A 19003-nucleotide genomic window follows, 5' to 3' on the forward strand; every position below is an offset into this window, starting at 1 on the left:
TAACTCAGCAGAGATAAGGATTTTAACCTTCAGACTGCCTGGCTCAGTGCTGAATGTATAGTTGAGTTATTCAGCAAGAGCATACACTGAAGCATAGACAATGGCATAGATAGAATATACTTGTGGAAGATGCCAGATAACTCTCAGAAAATTGTAGGACTCCAATCCTCTGAAAAATCCTCAGTAGCAGATACTAAAGGCAGTCATTTTCAAGTAGTTTATGAATAACTTTTGAATCCAAAGATTAGACCAGCACTTTACAATAATCTGATCTGTTATCACTGATAAAATATATATAATGTGACAGTAAATTTTCTTTTCCAATTGATTTTCTCACCACAGCCATGCAGTCCAGCTGTCTATGTTTTCACAGTCGTTTCCCAACACCATCCGAAGATGACAGCAACTGTCGTTTGTCACATTACAAAAACATTTACTACACAAAATGACAGTGCTGTTAGATTACTAATAATAGATTTCAAAGGTTACTTCTTAAACAAGACTTAGCAGATTATGCCACAATTTCATTCATTATAACAATTAAAGCATCAGACTTACTTATTTACAAACAATGTATAGTATAAGATAGAGGTGCAACGTGACACTTGGGAAACATTGGTACAGGGTAACTATGCTGTGACACTATTGGAGGAGAAGGGAGCTATCCCTCACTAGGTACCATGAAGAGAGATTATCTGGTGATTGCAGTCTGTGTGAGCTTGCACTTCCCAAAATCACTATACCAGTTTTCTTATTTACAATGGTGATTACTTTTTAAAAGCACTTCTTTGACCCGTGTCACGGAAAGCATTGCACCTTTGATCACAATGAGTCGATGAGTACCAGCGCTTTAACCACAGGACGCACCTGTTACAGTGGAAACTGCTCTGCCTTTTAAGAAGTGGTACTCAGTGCTTTGCTCTCATTCGATTATCCTCTCATTCATTTAAAAATCCAGAGATGGTTCCAACTGCCTACTGCAGCACAATTAATACTTTGTTTCTACCGTCGTCCTTTCAGATTCACCTTTCATGGTGTCACTCCATTGATAATTCATCTGTAAAAAGCCGTAATAACGTGCCCAAAGACTTTGTGAAGAAAAGCAACAATGATGCTAATTCCAGGGAACCTCTGCCCATGACTACTCAGAACGGAGAAGAAATATATGGGGTTTATACTGAGAACTTCCAGTCCATTGAGTGTTCACTGAAGCCCATCTCACAAACTACCCCACCACCCATGCCATCAGCCACCTCTTGCCTGGTTTGTGGAAGTGTCTCATTTCCCACAATTGGGCACCTTGGAGTCCACAAAGGCAGAGTGGAAGCAAGGATCTCCTGATCCCAAGTCACTGAGCAGTAACTGTAGGAAGCGTGGTCACACCTCACAGCTGCAGGATGTGAGATTCAGACCTCATTTTGATCCAGTGCCATTCCAGAATGAAGGTTTACCTGGTTAGGTTGTCTGCAGTACTGCACAGCTTCTACAGTCTTTTATTTAAATGTTAGTAAACGGTCCCTCTGCCACTTAACTCCTTTTTGAAAAATAAATATATAATCAGTTCGAGAACATCCACAGTCCCATAAAGATGTGGTTCAGTTAAAGGATACTTAAATGGATAACTTCCCACTGACAGGGTGTCTGGACATAAAGCCATTTTTTCCAGAAAAAGAAGGGATTTAAATGTAATTGTTAAGCGTTTAATGTTAGTAAAACCTCGGTTATGCACTCATATCGGCTGTGCTGGAAATTGCATAAAGAAATTCTGGCTTTTATAACATTAGTGAATTATGCTATAATGGAAGTTAAACTGGTATGGAATAAGCCCAATTACATTTCTGATTGAAACCTTAGCAATGTTAAATCGATTGGCTATCTTCACAAACTATTTTCTCAGTTCAAGCTATGTTTCAGGCATTTGGTTGTTGTTTTAAAAGCAAACGCATTTAGAGGCAAGGCATGATTAAAAAAAAACCCAGACTCTCCAGTCTTCATAAAACATCTTGGTTACTTCCTTTCAAATGGCATTTTCTACAATTGCTATGAAGACGTAGAGCAATGTGATGGCATGGGATATTATTAGAGAGAGATTCTGGGTGTCAGCTCCTGAATTGGAATTACAGTCATTTAGTTTCTCAGACATCAACTTTTCTTGAGAAGCCTTCAGCTTTCCACCACGATCACAATCCTGCAGTGGTAAGACAAACGGACACAGTCTTAGACATGTCAAACTCTCAATCTGCTGTGCGGTGCAATGAAATACAACCATGTCACGTCAGCTAAGGATTCATGTTTAACTAAGTCAGACAAGGTAATAATCTATCTTCTGAAAGGTTAACAATGAATGGAAGCAACATGCACCTGATAATGCAAAGTATTTCTACCGGTAGAAGAATTGGACCTCCTTATGCAAGATTGTACCCAAAACATTGGCCGTCACCTTGCACATGGATTCAGCTTTTAAAACCACATTGTTTGGGTGAAATAGTCGGTAGTAATAAGGCACTCCAGTGCAGAAAGGGACAGCTATCTTGAAGCAAATTAGGTGAAGCATGGATATATTCATTTCCCAAACTGTTCTAATTGTGTACGTAACTGAGTTGTCCATGAAGGATTTTATTCCAATCGCCACCCCCAGTCAGAAATGTCAGTTCATGGCTTGCTCTACTGCCACCCTCAGAGTGGAGGAGCAAAACCTCATATTCTGTCTGGATAGCTTCCAATCTGATGGCATGAACATCACTTTCTCTAACAAATGTTAATTTTCTCCCTCCCCCATCCCTCTTCTTCCATTCCCCACTCTGGCTCTCCTCTTCTTTTCTTCTCCTCACCTGCCTACCACCTCCCCCTGGAGCCCCTCCTCCCTCCTTTTCTCCTGTGGTCCACTCCCCTTTCCTATCAGATTCCTTCTTCATCAGTCCTTTACCTTTTCCACCTATCATCTCCCAGCTTCTCACTTCATCTTCCCTCCCCCATCACTTGGCTTCACCTATCACCTTCTACCTTGTACTCCTTGCAACCCCACAACCCCTCTCACCTTCTGATTCTGGCTCTTCCCCTCCTTTCCAGCTCCAATGAAGGGTCTCGGCCCAAAACGTTGACTATTTATTCCTTTCCAAAGATGTTGCCTGACCCGCTGAATTCCCCCAGCACTTTGTGCACGTTACTGTGGATTCTCAGCATCTGTAGAATCTCGTGTGTTTATGAGTTGTCCTCAAAATGAATGTTACTCAATCAGATCGGGCAAACTGAAGATCCATGCTCTACCCGTGCAGACGTGGGAAGCACTTTCAGTGGTAGTACTAGTCTCAAAACTCCAGATGCCCAGTTCAATCCTGACCCCTGCACATTCTCCCTGTGTCCCCAGGTGTCTGGTTTCCTTCCACATCCCCAAGATATACAAGTTGTTAGGTTCATTGGTCACTAAAATTGTCCCTGGTGTAGGAAGGTGGTGGGGGTATTTGTGATGTCTTGAAGGGCATGTGTGAGAGAATTGGCTATAGTAAAAGAAATGGGGTAATGAAATTAACAAGATTGCTCTAGGGGCTGGCATTGGTCACTGGGCCCAACGGTCTCTTTTGCTGACACAAGAAATGAGAATATGAGATCTGCCATAAGACTGGAGTCTAAGGTTGTCATGAGGACGCGATGGAGATCATAGCTCCACTGTGCTTATGGAACAATATAGAAATGCATTGAGTCCATTCTATCCTAAAAGTATCCAATTAACTAATAATGCCAAGCCAAGGTTTAAGAGATAAACCATTTATATCTTCATTATCTGTTGCTTTCAATGTTTTAAATATTAGAAGTGCCTGAATGGAAGATCAGAAAGGGCCTTACCTTACTTGAGACCAATTTGACTAACGGACTGGCATCACTGCTTGGCTGGACCTTTTCAGGGAAGCTGGACGATAGTTGTTGAATTGTTACAGCAGAGTGTTCGTTATTCGGTGTGCGAAACAATGCAGAAGTGCTGTACCATTTGATAGAATTTTCTGGAAGAGAACAAATCATGTCAAATGCCAGGCTGGAAATCAGCAGGAAATTGGTCTTTTCAAGCAGTGAATGTTGAACCGTCTACCATCTGATACCAGATTTGGAGACAAAAATGCTGCCAAACTACAGAAGGCAAGAAAAATAGCATTGATTGAATTTTTTTTAAATGAAGATAGTGAAAATCTGAAAACAAAACACTGGAAATCCTTGAAAATGGTCAGGCAGCATTCAGGGAGAGGAAGGTAAGAGTTAATATTACAGTAATGTTAACTCTTGTTTATCTTTTCACTGATGCTCCCTTACCAAGTGAGTACATTTTTTGTTCATTAAGTATCACTGAATTTGGTCACTGGCTCCCATTTGAACCTTACACAGCATTTTTAAAACAGCTTGAATTGAAATGATCCGAAGCGTTCTCAGCAATCGCCATGAGGTTAGGAGTTCACTTCAAAGTGCTGGTTTTACAATAAGTAGAATAAGTGCCCATGTGACAGATGGCCAACTCAAGAGTGGAGCTTGATAGGGTCTTGATCAGAAGGACATCAAAGGTTATGAGGAGAGGCAGGTGGATGGGGTTGAAAGGGAAAATATATCAGCCATGACTCGTGCTGAATGTCTTAATTTTGCTCCTGGGTCTTATGTTGAAAAGAGCAGTGTCCTATTCACTGTCAGGAGAAAATCTACAGAAGCTGGAATCAAAGTAATATACACAAAATGCTGGAGGAACTCAGCAGGCCAGGCAGCATCTGTAGAAAAGAGTAAACTGTCCATGTTTCGTGCTGAGACACTTCTTCAGGACTTGATGAACATCGACTGTTTGTTAGAGCTGTTAGTGAGGGTTTGGCAGGGGGGTGGGAACCAGAGTGAAGGCACTCAGGATTGGAACAATGGTAAAAAAGCAAAGATAGCGTGCAGTCAGACTGTCAGGAAGGCAGGCAGACGATAGGACAAAATAGCAGCCAGCAGGGTGAGTATCCGTGCATTAGGGATGCAGAATCAAAAAGGGTAGCAAATACAGTACTTAAAGTGTTGTATCTCAATGCACAGAGTATAAGAAATAAAGTGGATGATCTTGTTGCACTATTACAGATTGCCAAGTATGATGTTGTGGACATCGCTGAATCGTGGCTGAAGGATGGTTGTAGTTGGGAGCTGAATGTCCACGGTTACACATTGTATTGAAGGAACAGGAAGGTAGGCAGAGGGGGTGGTATGGCTCTGCTGGTAAAGAATTGATTCAAATCATTAGAATGATGTGACATAGGATTGGAAAATGTTGAATCCTTGTGGGTTGAGTTAAAACATTGCAAGGGTAAAAGGACCCTTTAATATACAGGTCTATACAGTTATATACAGGTCTATACAGTTATATACTGGTCTATACAGCTATATACAGGTCTTCAAAGAGTAGCTGAGATGTGAACTTCAGACTACAATGGGAAATAGAAAAGGCCTGTCAAAAAGGCAATGTTATAATAGTCATTGCAGATTTTAAAATGCAGGTAGATTGTGAAAATCGGGTTGGAAATGGATCCCAAGAGAGTGAATTTGTTGAATGCCTACGAGATGGCTTTTTAGAGCAGTTTGTCGAGCCTACCAGGAGCTCAGCTATAGTGGATTGGGTGTTATTTAATGAACTGGAGGCGATTGGGAAGCTTAAGGTAAAGGAACCTTTAGGAGTCAGTGAATGAAATATGATTGAGTTCAACTTGAAATGTGATAGGGAGAAAGTAAAGTCTGACGTAGCAGTATTTCAGTGAGGTAAAGGAAATTACAGTGGGATGAGAAAGGAGCTGGCCAAAGTAAATTGGAAGGAGATGCTGGCAGGGATTTGAGTTTCTAGAAAAAAATGAGGAAGGTACAGGATAGATGTATTCCAAAACAAAGAAATACTCAAATGGCAAAACAGTACAACTGTGGCTGACAAGGTAAGTCAAAGCTAATGTAAAAGCAAAGAGAGGGCATACAACAAAGCAAAAAGTTAACTGGAAGATAGAGGATTGGGAAGCTTTTAAAAACCTACAGAAAGCAACTAAAAGAATCATTAGGAGGGAAAAGATGTAATATGAAAGTAAGCTAGCAAACAACATCAAGGTGGATAGAAAAAATCCTTTTCAAGTATATAACAATAAAAGAGAGATGAGAATGGATATGAGACTGCTAGAAGTTGAAACAAGAGAAATAATAATGGGGACAAGGAGATGGCAGATGAACTAAATGAATATTTTGCATCAGTCTTCACTGTGGAAGATACTAGCAGTGTGCCAGATGTTGAAGGCTATGAGGGAAGAGAAGTGGGTGCAGTTACTACTACAAGGGAGAAAGTGCTCAAAAAGCTGAAAGAACTAAGGGTATATAAGTCACCCGGACCAGATGAACTGCACCCTAGGGTTCTGAAAGAGGTAATGGTGGAGACTGTGGAGACATTAGTAATGATCTTTCAAGAATCTCTGGACTCTAGCATGGTTCTGGAGGACTGGAATATTGCAAATGTCACTCCACTCTTTAAGAAACGAGGAAGGCCGCAGAAAAGAAATTATAGACTGGTTAGCCTGACCTCAGTGGTTAGGAAGATGTTCGAGTCAGTTGTTAAGGATGAGGTTATGGAGTACTTGGAGACACGGGACAAGAAAGGACAAAGTCAGCATGGTATCCCTAAGGGAAAATCTTGCCTGATGAATGTGTTCAAATTCTTTGAGGAGATTACAAGTAGGATAGATAAAGGGGATGCAGTGGATGCTGTATGTTTGGATTTTCAGAAGGCCTTTGACAAGGTGCCACACATGAGGCTGCTTACCAAGTAAAGAGCCCATGGTATCACAGGAAAGCTACTGGCATGGTTAGAGCATTGGTTGATTGGTAGGAGGCAGTGAGTGGGAATAAAAGGATCCTTTTCTGGTTGGCTGCCAGTGACTAGTGGTGTTCTGCTGGGGTCGGTGTTGGGACTGCTTCTTTTTATGCTGTATATCAATGATTTAGATGATGGAATAGATGGCTTTGTTGCCAAGTTTGCAGATGATATGAAGGTTGGTGGAGGAGCAGGTAGTGTTGAGGAAACGGGAAGGCTGCAGATGAACTAGGACAGATTAAGAGAATGGGCAAGAAAGTGGCAAATAATATACAATGTTGGAAAATGCATGGTCATGCACTTTGGTAGAAGAAATAAATGTGTAGACTATTTTCTGAACTGGGAGAAAATCCAAAAATCTGAAATGCAAAGGGTCCATGCAGGTCGAGTCAGTGGTGAGGAAGGCAAATGCAATGTTAGCATTCATTTCAAGTGGTCTAGAATACAAGAGCAGGGAAGTGATGCTGAGGCTTTATAAGGCACTGGTGAGGCCTCACCTTGAGTGTTGTGAACAGTTTTGGGTCCATTATCTAAGAAAAGATGTGCTGGCATTGGAGAGGGTTCAGAGGAAATTCGAAAGGATGATTCTGGAAATGAAAGTGTTATCATATGAGGAGCGTTTGATGGTTCTGGACCTGTACTCTGTGGAATTTAGAAGGATGAGGGGGAGGATCTCATTGAAACTTTTCAAATGTGGAAAGGCCTAGACAAGGTAGATGTGGAATAGATGCTTCCTATGGTGAGGGAGTCTAGGACAAGATGGCACAGCCTCAGGATATAGGGGCGTCCATTTAAAACGGAGATGCGGAGAAATTTCTTTAGCCAGAGGGTGATGAATTTGTTACCACAAGCAGCAGTGGAGGTCAGGTTGTAGGGGATATTTAAGGCAGGGCTTGATAGGTTCTTGATTGGCCACAGCATCAAAGATTATGGGGAGAAGTCCAGGGAGTGGGGCTTAGGAGGGGAGAAAAGGGTCAGCCATGATTGACTGGCAGAGCAGATTCAATGGGCCAAAAGTGTCATTCTGCTCCTATGTCTTATGGTCTTATAAGTTATACAATGGAAGATAATTCAACAGACAGATTAATATCCAAACATCCGAGCTCCTTATTCGCAGCTAATACACTTCTGTAACATTGCCTGTCCTTCAAGGAAAGGTACATAAATACTTAAGCTGTTTTGCCACCTTCACCATTGCGTGATTAAAATCAAATGAATCCTTTTCCCCAATGAGAAAATCACTGGTCATCAAGGGGGTCAAAAATTGGAGAAAAGAACTTGTTCCCATTTAATGCTGTAAAAATGGATATTTCATAGGATTGCAATCAAAATGTGACAACCTGCTATGCAAGGGTATATTAGCATGAGTGGCCAGAAACTGGGGATTACAAAGGGCAGGGTGAGGTCTTTGAGGGATTCACAACCACCACCAACACACTTCAAACAAGAAACTGAAAATGATTGTAACAATGCAGTAGTTCTATTAACTTCTATTAAAACTAAACTTTTAATCATGGAACACTTCACCCAGGTAGAAGGTTATTTATCTAGCTATTTCAGTTTAGGAGATGCCTTTCTAACGACCCTAACTCTGAGGGATTGGTTTGTCTCACAGACGGGGGGTAAACCATTCTGAATTCTGAACAGCCTTTGTCACCCAGGCTAGAGATCCTGGAGATAGATTACGTTTACCGAGGCAGTTGTTGCTTGTGAAAAGCCTCAGGAGGTTCTCGCACTCTTCATGTTGGTTGCCACTGTTGGCACACGTACACCAGATGGAGACATCCGAGCTGCTGTTGCTCACGTAGTTCGGTGTCAGAATGGTACCTAATAGGAAACAAATCACAGGCACAACGCTCTAAAGTACATCTTCTTAACATCCAAGTTATAAAGCAGTAAGTACAGGAAACTCACAAATCCAATCATCCTCAGGCAAAAATTCAATATCTTTACTTAGGTCTGAAATAAAATTCGCAGGAGAAACACTTGTTTCCAGGTTAATTGTGCTGTACCAGGAAGCAGTCACCTTAGCTGGGATTCATTCCAATCACTTAACCTTGCTGCTTTAGAGAGGTTTTTCCTTGGTTCCCCTCCCTTCCACTTGAACCAATGACTTATACAGGATGTTCCATGGACATCAAAAACCACCACCCTCACCTCCCCTCTCCATTTTCTGCAGGGATTGTGCTCTCCATGACTCCCTCGTCCCTCCCCACTGATCCTCTTCCAGCACCTATCCCTGCAACTGGTCCAAGCCTCCTCCTTCCTCACCTCCACTCAGGGCCATACACAGTCCTTCCAGCTGAGGCAACACCATCACACACACATCCATCAGTGTTATTTATTGCATTTGGTGCTCCCGGTGTGGCCTCCTTTACTTTGATGAGAACTATGAAATGACCTGGAACTGGCTTGTAATAACGTTTAACTGTTTTGTTAATGTCCCAGCTGCATGGCTAACCTATCATGAACTCTTGCAGATGCAAGTCCAATCACACATCATGTGGTTAAGCACCTCCGCTCTGTCCACCACAAGCGGGACTTCACAGCGGCCAAACATTTTAATTCTGATTCCCATTCTATTTCCAATGTGTTGATCCATGGCCTCGTCTTGTGCCAAGATGAGGCCACCCTCAGCATGGAGGAGCAGAATCTTATATTCCATCAGGTTACCCTCCAACCTGATGACATGAATATCAATTTCTCCTTCCGGTGAACAAATTCCACCCCCCTCCCTTCCTCTATTCTCCACTCAGACCTTCTGCTTCTTCTCATCTGTTTATTATTTCCCCCTGGGCCCCCTCCTTCTTCCCTTTCTCCTACCGTCCACTTCCCTCCCCTATCAGATATTTTCTTCTCCAACCCTTGACCTCTCCACCCATGTGGCTCCACCTAACACCTTCCAGCTAGCTTTCTTCCCCTCACCCCACCTTTTTATTTTGGCATCTTTCCCCTTCCTTCTCAGTCCTGAAGAAGGGTCTCGGCCTGAAACATCGACTGTTTATTCTTTTCCATTGATGCTCCCTGACCTGCTGAGTTCCTCCAGCAGTTAGTGTGTGGGGGTTAAGTGTGTGTATTTTTATAAACCGTCAAACCAAATAGATGTGGTTGGCTTCCTAGTGAAGCTGGTTGAGTTTACTATGACAATGTGAGAACGTACAGCAGGTGAGATACAGAGAATAACTTTCTTGGTCTTCATACTGATGATGTGTGCAGCAGCACCATCTCAGAATGGGATGTGAGAGAACGTTAGACTGAGCTCCTGATCCCTAATGTACCGTCCAAAGCACAGCATTCAGTCAATGTACCTGCCCTGAGAGTAATGGATTGGGGAAAGTCTTCAACCTCCTTGTTGAGTACTCCTGCAGCCAGAATACATTGTTGAACACTTAACTACAAAGGGTATACCGCCAGGAATGACTTTTGTTCCTCAAAAATAGAGGATATATGTTACTGATCACCTGAGTCATCAATATACACTCAGACCTCGCATAACGCTACCCTGCAAGGCGCTGATTCGTTACAACGCAGTTATTGAAAATGACAAAAAATCATTCTAAACAACACTTAAAACTTCTCAAGAGCGGCCGCCATTACACTAAACATTCAATTAGCCAATGAGAGCGCTTTACATAAGCTCTGAGCCTCTCTCAGCCAATCACGTATTAGTTCGTGCTCTGTCTCCCCTGCGCTAGTAAACATTCTCGCTCTGTTGCCAATTTATTCCATTTTTTTCACCCGTAATGTCAGAAAAATTGTCTGCAACTTCCAGCGAGGGTAGCAGCTCCCAGGTGTCTAGGGAAAGCACTAACATGGATGTGAAACTGCAAGTGATACGGCGTGTTAATGATGAAGAGTTACTGGATTTCTCAGGCTGAGAGCCTAATAACGAAGACCTTCGAGAACTGGCAGAGCAACTGTGTGAATCTGAGGACGCAGATGGAGATGAGGAAACTCCAGCAAGAAACCTTACCTCAAAATACCTCAGCACTGACGTCACCACAATCACTCAAATCATGGACCAGCTCATCAATAACAACCCTGACAGGGAGCAAAGAAATAAGGCAAAGGGAGGTGTTCTCGACATGATTTCTTGCTACCGAGAACAGCTTCATGAGAGGAAACGTAAGAAAAGGCGTCAAATGTCAACACCTGCTTGAAGAAGAAGCCAAAGTGAGAGGAGGACCCTGAGCTTGGTCCCTCCTCAAAGATGTAACCGTCACCCTCCGCTGCAGCTGCGATGTTTTGCTGCTCCATTGATGTACAGGTTAGGCCTCTGCATGTTTGTTACTCCATGAATTACTGTGTATACATAAGATATCATATCATATATCTCGGGTGTGATTTTTTTAAAACTCAAGCACACGTTCATTTACGTAATGTAATAATGACCCAGCATAGTGCTGCAACTTGAAGGAATGCATCCTCAGCGTTAAGCGGGGTCTGAGTGTACAATATCATTAACAAAACAATGTATACTTTGCTTCATCTTGTTAATAAAAGTAGAGATGACTGAATTAAGTTTAACTTAATTAAACTGTGACACATTTACTGAGGAAACACACAGAGACGATATCTCTGAAGACTATGACACTGGAAGCATAGAACATAGTACAGGAACAGGGTCTTTGGCCCACCATGTCTGAACTGACCATCATACGAATCTCAATTAATACTATCTGTTTGCATCAGGTCCTCATCCCTCCACTATTTGTCTGGTGATGTGTCTGTCGAAATACTATCATTTCTGCTCCTGCCTTTCCCAATGGGATCACGTTCCAGCCACTTGCCACCTTCCAAGTTAAAAAATGTGCTTCACATATCCCCTCTCATTTGAAATTCATGCCTCTGGTGTTTGGCATTTTCAGCCCGAGGAAAGACTCTGACAAGCTACCTTGTCCATGCCACTCATGATCTTACACTCTTCTCTCCTGTTGCACCTCAGCCCTCCAGCAAAAACAATCCAAGTCTGTCCGATCTTCCCTTCAGAAAGAGAATCATGTTTAATATTACTGGCATACATCATAAATGTGTTGTTTTCCAGCAGCAGTACATTGCAATAAATAATAATAAGTTCTATAAGTTCAATAAATAGTGCAAAAAGAGAGAGAGAAATGGTGAGGTGGTTTTCATGGGTTCACTGTCCACTCACAAATCTGATAGCAGAGGGGAAGAAACTGTTACTGAAACGCTGAGTGTGTCTAGAGACTCCTGAACCTCCCCCTTGATGGTGGCAGTGAGAAGAGGGCATGTCCTGGGTGACGGGGGTCCTTAATGATGGATGCCTCCTTTTTGAGGCATCACCTTTTGAAGGTGCCCATGATGGAGCTGGCAGAATTTACAACCTTCTGCAGCTTTTCCCAATCCTGTGCAGTGGCCCCTCCATACCAGACGGTGATGCAACTAGTTAGGATGCTCTCCACAGTACATCTGTAGAAATCTGTGAGTGTCTTTGCTGAGATGCAATTCTCCTCACACTCCTAATGAAGGAAAGTCCATCTCCCACCCCCCCCCCCCCCCCCCATCCTCATCACATTCTACAGGGGTTGCATTGAGAGCATCCTGAGCAGCTGCATCACTGCCTGGTTCGGAAATTGCACCATCTCGGATCGCAAGACCCTGCAGCAGATAGTGAGGTCAGCTGAGAAGATCATCGGGGTCTCTTCTCCCGCCATTACGGACACCTACACTACACGCTGCATCCGCAAAGCAAACAGCATTATGAAGGATCCCACGCACCCCTCATACAAACTCTTCTCCCTCCTGCCGTCTGGGAAAAGGTACCAAAGCATTCAGACTCTCACAACCAGACTATGTAACAGTTTCTTCCCCCAAGCTATCAGACTCCTCAATACCCAGAGCCTGGACTGACTCCTTACTGCCCTATTGTCTTGTTTATTATTTATTGTAATGCCTGCACTGTTTTGTGCACTTTATGCAGTCCTGGGTAGGTCTGTAGTCTAGTGAAGTTTTTTTTACGTAGTTCAGTCTAGTTTTTGTACTGTGTCATGTAATACCACGGTCCTGAAAAAACGTTCTTATTTTTACTATGCACTGTACCAGCAGTTATGGTCGAAATGACAATAAAAGTGACTTGACTTGATTTAAGCAGTTATCCTGGGGCCAATATGTCGGGCCCAGGATAGATCCCCAACGATGATGACACCCAGGAGCTTGAACATGTTCCCCCTTTTCACTGCTGATCCCTTGAGGATTGGTGTGTGTTCCCTCAACTTCCCCTTCCTGAAGTCCACAATCAATTCCTTGGTCTTACGGATGTTGAGTGCAAGGTTATTGCTGCCACACAACACTCAACCAGTTGATCTACCTCACTCCTGCACGCCCTCTCATCACCATCTGAAATTCTGCCATCCGCAGCAAATTTATAGATGGTGTTTGAGCTGTGCCTAGCCACACAGTCATGGGTGTGGAGAGAGGAGAGGATTGGGTTAAACACGCATCTTTGAGGTACACCAGTGTTGATTGTACATGAAGAGGAGACAATATATCCGATCTGCACAGACTGTAGTCTCCGTTCTCAGCAATATCCTGATGAACCTCTTCTGCGCCCTCTGAAAAGCCTTCACATCCTTTCTGTAATGCAGCAACCAAACTGCATACAATACTCTATATATATGGCCCAACCAACGTCTTAAATAGCTGCAAAATAACCTCTCAACTTTAATACTCAAAGTGCTAAACAATGAAGGCTATGCCTTCTTTACCACCCTATCCACATAGTTTGAATATTTTGAAGGAGCTGCAATATCTTCCATTCATATCTTTCCCAGATGTGTTGTAGAACAACATAGGTTGACATTGTTAACCAACAACTTCATTATTGCTGTGTCAGGTGACTAACAGGATGCAGGACAGCAAAATGGATGGACATTTATGTTCTCAGCCTACAATACCCATCCCCTTGGTCCCTTGAGGGAATTGTTTGCAACATTAGTAGAAGGACATAATTATTCAAATGAACAGACTCTATTCAATATGTATAGTCAGAATGGAGAAAGGGGATAGGCCCAGAGGAAAGCAAAATTCTCTGTAGCAGGCACAAAAAATATCTGGGAACTTCCTAAATTGTTTTGCAATTTCTCTACTTCCTCAGCTTCCCTGTGAACAAGTGGTTCTAGGATATGTCCACTTCCCTCCAGACATAGCAGCGCTGCAAAGTTATCAACACACTCGTAGGAACTGTTATGTTTTGTAATTCCAAAATATTAAACTAAGTCAAAGGAAAACAAGAGAGCTGAGAGATGTTTGTTCTTAATTTTAAGCGAGGTGCGTACGTATCATGTGGTAGCGTGATGACATATGGAATTCACATATTTTTACACATAACCTGTAATGAATTGTTTGTTTAAACAAGAATTCTTAACTAAACAATATATTACAATATCACTCAAATACTACTGAAATATTAAACACACAACTCACCTCCCTGCTTGGCTATAAACTCCAACTCAATATACGAGGGGTGATTGATAAGTTTGTGGCCTAAGGTAGAAGGAGATGAGTTATACAGCTCTCGTTACATGCACACGCAGTTCAACTCTTTGAGTGATTATGCAGAAAGTTTGAAGTTAATAACTCATCTCCTTCTACCTTAACTAAACTTATCAATCACCCATACTGTGGACACTTTCTGGAGGTCCAAGATCTGTATGCTCCACGACTGCTGGACTAAGTGTGTAAATGTAGGAGGGGACTATGTTGAAAAATAAATGTGCTAGGTTTTCTAAAATGGACTCCTACCTTAGGCCATGAACATATCAATCACCCCTTGTAGAATGCATTCCAACCACATATAAAGTACATACAGTACAATACAACTACTATACAGGTATGCACAGCATAGTAAATATTAATTTGTTCCATTCAGGCCTAAAGGTTTAATCGCAGTGAAGGACTGTTTACTTTATGGGGATAACCATTTGCCTGATGAGGGGGATCACTCTGTTTGGCAGGTGAGACGTGACTGTGATACAATCTTAGGTTCTGGGTGGCTGTAGTTGACTCTGAAACTGCAGGAATTGATTTTGACAGTGGTAGCTTTCTTCTCTAACAATTGTCTCTGCTCTCCTCAACTGATTGACGTGTTGCCTCCAGATGCTTTCGGATGCAATCTCCCCCGTGTAAGTCCGGTTCTGTACTTAATCTTGCCAATTACCCCCTTTTGATCACCACTGAAGTTCCTCACAAGGACTGCAACATCGAAGCTCCTTGTCTGAGGAGCCCTCAGTTTGTCTCAACTGTTCGTCCTGCACACTCCTCCTGAGACTGGGTTTGAGGGGATCCAAGCGTGAATGCAAGGGATGGCCCAGGAACAGCGTCACTGGTGAACTGTAGGTTGTGGGGTGTGCTGCATTGTGATATGCAAGGAGGAAATTGGTGAGCCTCTGTTTCGTTGTCAGAGTAGAGTGTTTCCACTGACACTACTTAGACTCGGGTCAAACGTTTCCGCCAAGCCGATTGTAGCTGGGTGGAACGGTGTAAATGTGGTATGTCTTATTCCATTCATTTTTAGGAGTGACTGAAGATGTTTCCCCACAAACTGTGGTCCATTGTCACATGTATTCTGGAACACCAGTCCTTTAGAAGAGGCTTCCCAGCACGTCAACAGTGTGCGAGTCTCTTGTGGAGGTTATTGGGAACATTTCTGACCCCTTTGTAGCTGCACCCACTACTCCCAAGAATTTTTGGCCCATGGATGATCCAGAAAACTCCACATGAATCCTCTGCCGGGGTAATGCAGACCATTCCCAGGGAGGGAGAGGCACTGCTCTTGGCCCCTCCTGGACAGGGTTGGCATCCTACACAGTGCCTGGCAAGCTGCCCGATCTGCTGATGCAGCCCAGGCCACCAGAGAAAGCTTCGAGCCAACACTTCCATTTTGAGCGTGGCTAGATGACTGACATGTAGCTTTAGCTCTCAGCTTGGACGGAACAACATCGCTCAATCTTCACACAAGGCGATCCCTGTCAAGGGCAAGTTGATCTTGGCGCTGGGAAAAATAGGAGAACTCCAGCTACTTCGGATGTTCGTGCAGACCTGAGACAGTGTGAGGTCTTTCCAGGTTTCCCTTTGGATCATCTCTGCTGTAATAGGAAGACTTTCAATTTGTATTAGGAAGAACACGTCAAGAGGAGTGTCCTCTTTTGTAATTTTTTCTAGTACTTCCTTTACCGAGGGTGAACAGGACAATCCATTATTCATTAATCCTTCTCTTGAAATCAGTTTTGTAATTACATCATCCAAGAAACAAAGCTCATCTCTTGCACTTGTGCTGCTGCTGTTAGTGGAACATCCTTCTGTGGACTGAAAAAGCACAGCAGTGGTTGATGATCACTAACGAGGGCAAACTCTCTCCCATACAAGTATGGGTTGAAACGTTTTACAGCCCAAACCAGATTGAAGGCCTCTCTGTCAATCTGTGCATATCTTTTATGTGCAACAGTAAGGAAAGGTGATGGGGGGGGGGGGGGGGGGGGTCATTTCCATCACTCATAACATGTGACATGACTGCACCCATGCCATAAGGTGAGGCGTCACAGGCAAGCTTCACTGGACGACGTGGATCATAATGTGTGAGTGCAGTGTCTGACATCACCATTTCCTTGTCTTTTGGAAAGCCACGCCACACTGCTTTGTCCATTATCATTTCTTCCCGATCTGTAGTAATGACTTCAAGGGGTAGAGCACAGTAGCCAAGTTTGGCAGGAACCTGTTAGAGTAATTGACAAAGTCTAAAAAGGACCACAACTGTGACACATCCTTGGGGCATCCACCACTGCTTGAATTTTCTCAGCCATCTTGTGCATCAATGGCGTGCCCACAGAAAGTGATGCTTGCTTTGAAGAATTCACACCTGTTGCATTGTGCTCTGAGCCCATAATCTCCTGAACTTTTTAACACTGCCTTGAGGTTTAGGAGATGTTCCTTCTCATCTTTACCGGTAACAGTGATATCATCCAGGTGACACTGACTGCCTGAGCAGCCTCACAGCACCTGGTCCATAGCTTTCTGCCAGAGTGCAGGTGCAGAAGCTACTCCAGGAATAAGCCCATTATACTGATAAAGCCCATTGTGAGGAACACCTTGGACTCATCCTCCATTTCCATCTGTAGGTAGGCCTCAGCTAAGTAAACTTTGATAAAGTGTTTCCTGCCAGAAATGTTTGCAAGGATTTCCTCTATCCTGGGCAGAGGATATTAATCTACTTTCAGTATTTGGTTAATGGCGACCTTAAAATCACCACAGATCCTGACAGATGCATTCTTCTTGGCTACTAGGACCATTGACATTGCCCATGGGCCTCACTCAAGCTTGGAAAGAATTCCTTCAGCTTCCATGCACTCTAACTCACAGGTTATGTTATCATGGATGGTATAAGGAATTACATGGGCTTTGCAAAACTTGGGTGTGGCATTTCCATTTAACAATATTTTGCCCTTGATATGTGTGAGTTTTCCAATGCCATCCTGAACACTGCTGTGGCATGCAAATGGTAGATGGATCTCCAATCAAGTTGCAATTATCTCAGCCAAAAACACCCCCATAATGCTGAACCTCTTGTTTTTACAAGCTCACATACAAGCTCAATGTGGCTTGTCGATTGAGGTATTTGACTGTTACGAATGTCATTCCCACAGGAGTTATCCTTTCTCCAGTATGAGTCCTTAGTTGGACATCTACAGGCTTCAGTTTAATATCTTTCAAATACCACTCAAACTTATTTTGTGGAATAACTGAAGCAGCCAAACCAGTGTCCAATTCCATTTTAATTAATTTGCTGTTCACTTCTGGAGTAAGCCATATTTCTTGTCTATTGCTAGCTTTCACATTGTAAATCTCAAGGCTCCCTAGTCCCGAGTCTCTCTCATCATGATCAGATTTTTGATCAACAGTATGCAGATTAGGGCTCTTTTTGAAACTGCAACTTGGCTTTTATCTTTTTCTTTTCTCTGTAGAGCCCTATTATTTTTGTCTGCCCGACATACACTTTGTATGTGTCCTACTTTTGTTGCATTTTCTCCAACTTTCGCCTTTTAATCTGCATTGGTCTGGTGTATGTGAGCCTTTGCCATAACAGTAACACAATTTGTTTTTGTCCTGATCGGTTTCTGTTTAGATGTTGCAAATTTGTTCACGCTCACTTTCATTCCTGACTATAACTCAATTGCGCCTGACTGCTGTTTCCACTGATACAGCAATTTCAACTGTTCTTTTAAATGTAAGCTGTGCTTTAGTTAGGAGCTGTTTTTGAACACTTTCTTGTAAGATTCCACAAACTAAATGATCTCTCAGAGATGAACTGACAACTTTCAGTTTCTTCAATTCAGCCATATTCGCAGAAATGGACTCCCCTTCCTTTTGATTCTGCTTATGAAATATAAAGTGTTCTGCAATCAGCAATAGTTTTGGTTCTAGATGTTCCTGCATTCCTTTCACAATATCAACAAAGCTCATTTTGACTGGCTTGGTTGGAGCAGTTAAACTTCTCAGCAAGCTGTGTGCTTTAAACCCAATGAACTCAGCTAAATTGGTACTCCTTTCTCATTGTCTGTTTCATTTGCTTCAAAATAATGTTCAATTAGCTCAGTCTGTATCAGCCAGTTACCCGCTGAGCAATCAAACACATCAATCATTCTGATGTAGCCAGCCATTTCAGCTCTTTTTTATGATTATTATTACCCAGAACACTTCCTTTAACTGCTTTTTTTTCAGTTGGCTGCCTCTGCATGAGCTGCGCTGTTTCTTTTTGACCACAGTTCCTTGCCACATTTCAACAGCGTCAGTGCCTGGCTTAGGTTTGTTTTAACAATACCTTGTCACTACTGTTAAATTCTGCAACTCCAAAACATTAAACTAATTCAAAGGAAAACAAAAGAGCCGAGAGATGCAAGTCTTAAGTTTTGATCTTTACTTTAAGCTAGGCGCATACGGATCACGTGATGACATATGCACCTTTTACGTATTTTTACATATTACCCATAATAAATTATTTAAAGGAACAAGAATGCTTAATCAAACAATATATTTACAATATTACTCAAATAATACTGAAATATTAAATACACAAATATGCTCCAAGAGGATATTTGTTCCTCAGTTTTAAAACTACAGAAAGACTCCAGCTAAATAAAGATT

General features: G+C 42.5%; 1 protein-coding gene across 1 annotated transcript in view; it reads right to left on the minus strand.

The window, feature by feature from the left end:
- Positions 1-203: 203 nt before the first annotated feature.
- The window catches only part of LOC140739482 (GDNF family receptor alpha-4-like), a 52628-nt gene continuing 33828 nt past the window's right edge, over positions 204-19003 (minus strand). The window contains exons 6-8 of the mRNA XM_073067826.1: positions 8540-8674; positions 3844-3998; positions 204-2188 (exon numbers count right to left, since the gene is read on the minus strand). Coding sequence (XP_072923927.1) covers positions 2018-2188; positions 3844-3998; positions 8540-8674 — 461 coding nt within the window. The 3' untranslated portion in view covers positions 204-2017. The remainder of the gene's footprint in view (positions 2189-3843; positions 3999-8539; positions 8675-19003) is intronic.

This window comes from Hemitrygon akajei, chromosome 15 (assembly GCF_048418815.1).
Source record: "Hemitrygon akajei chromosome 15, sHemAka1.3, whole genome shotgun sequence".
NCBI classification, from domain to species: Eukaryota; Metazoa; Chordata; class Chondrichthyes; order Myliobatiformes; family Dasyatidae; genus Hemitrygon; species Hemitrygon akajei.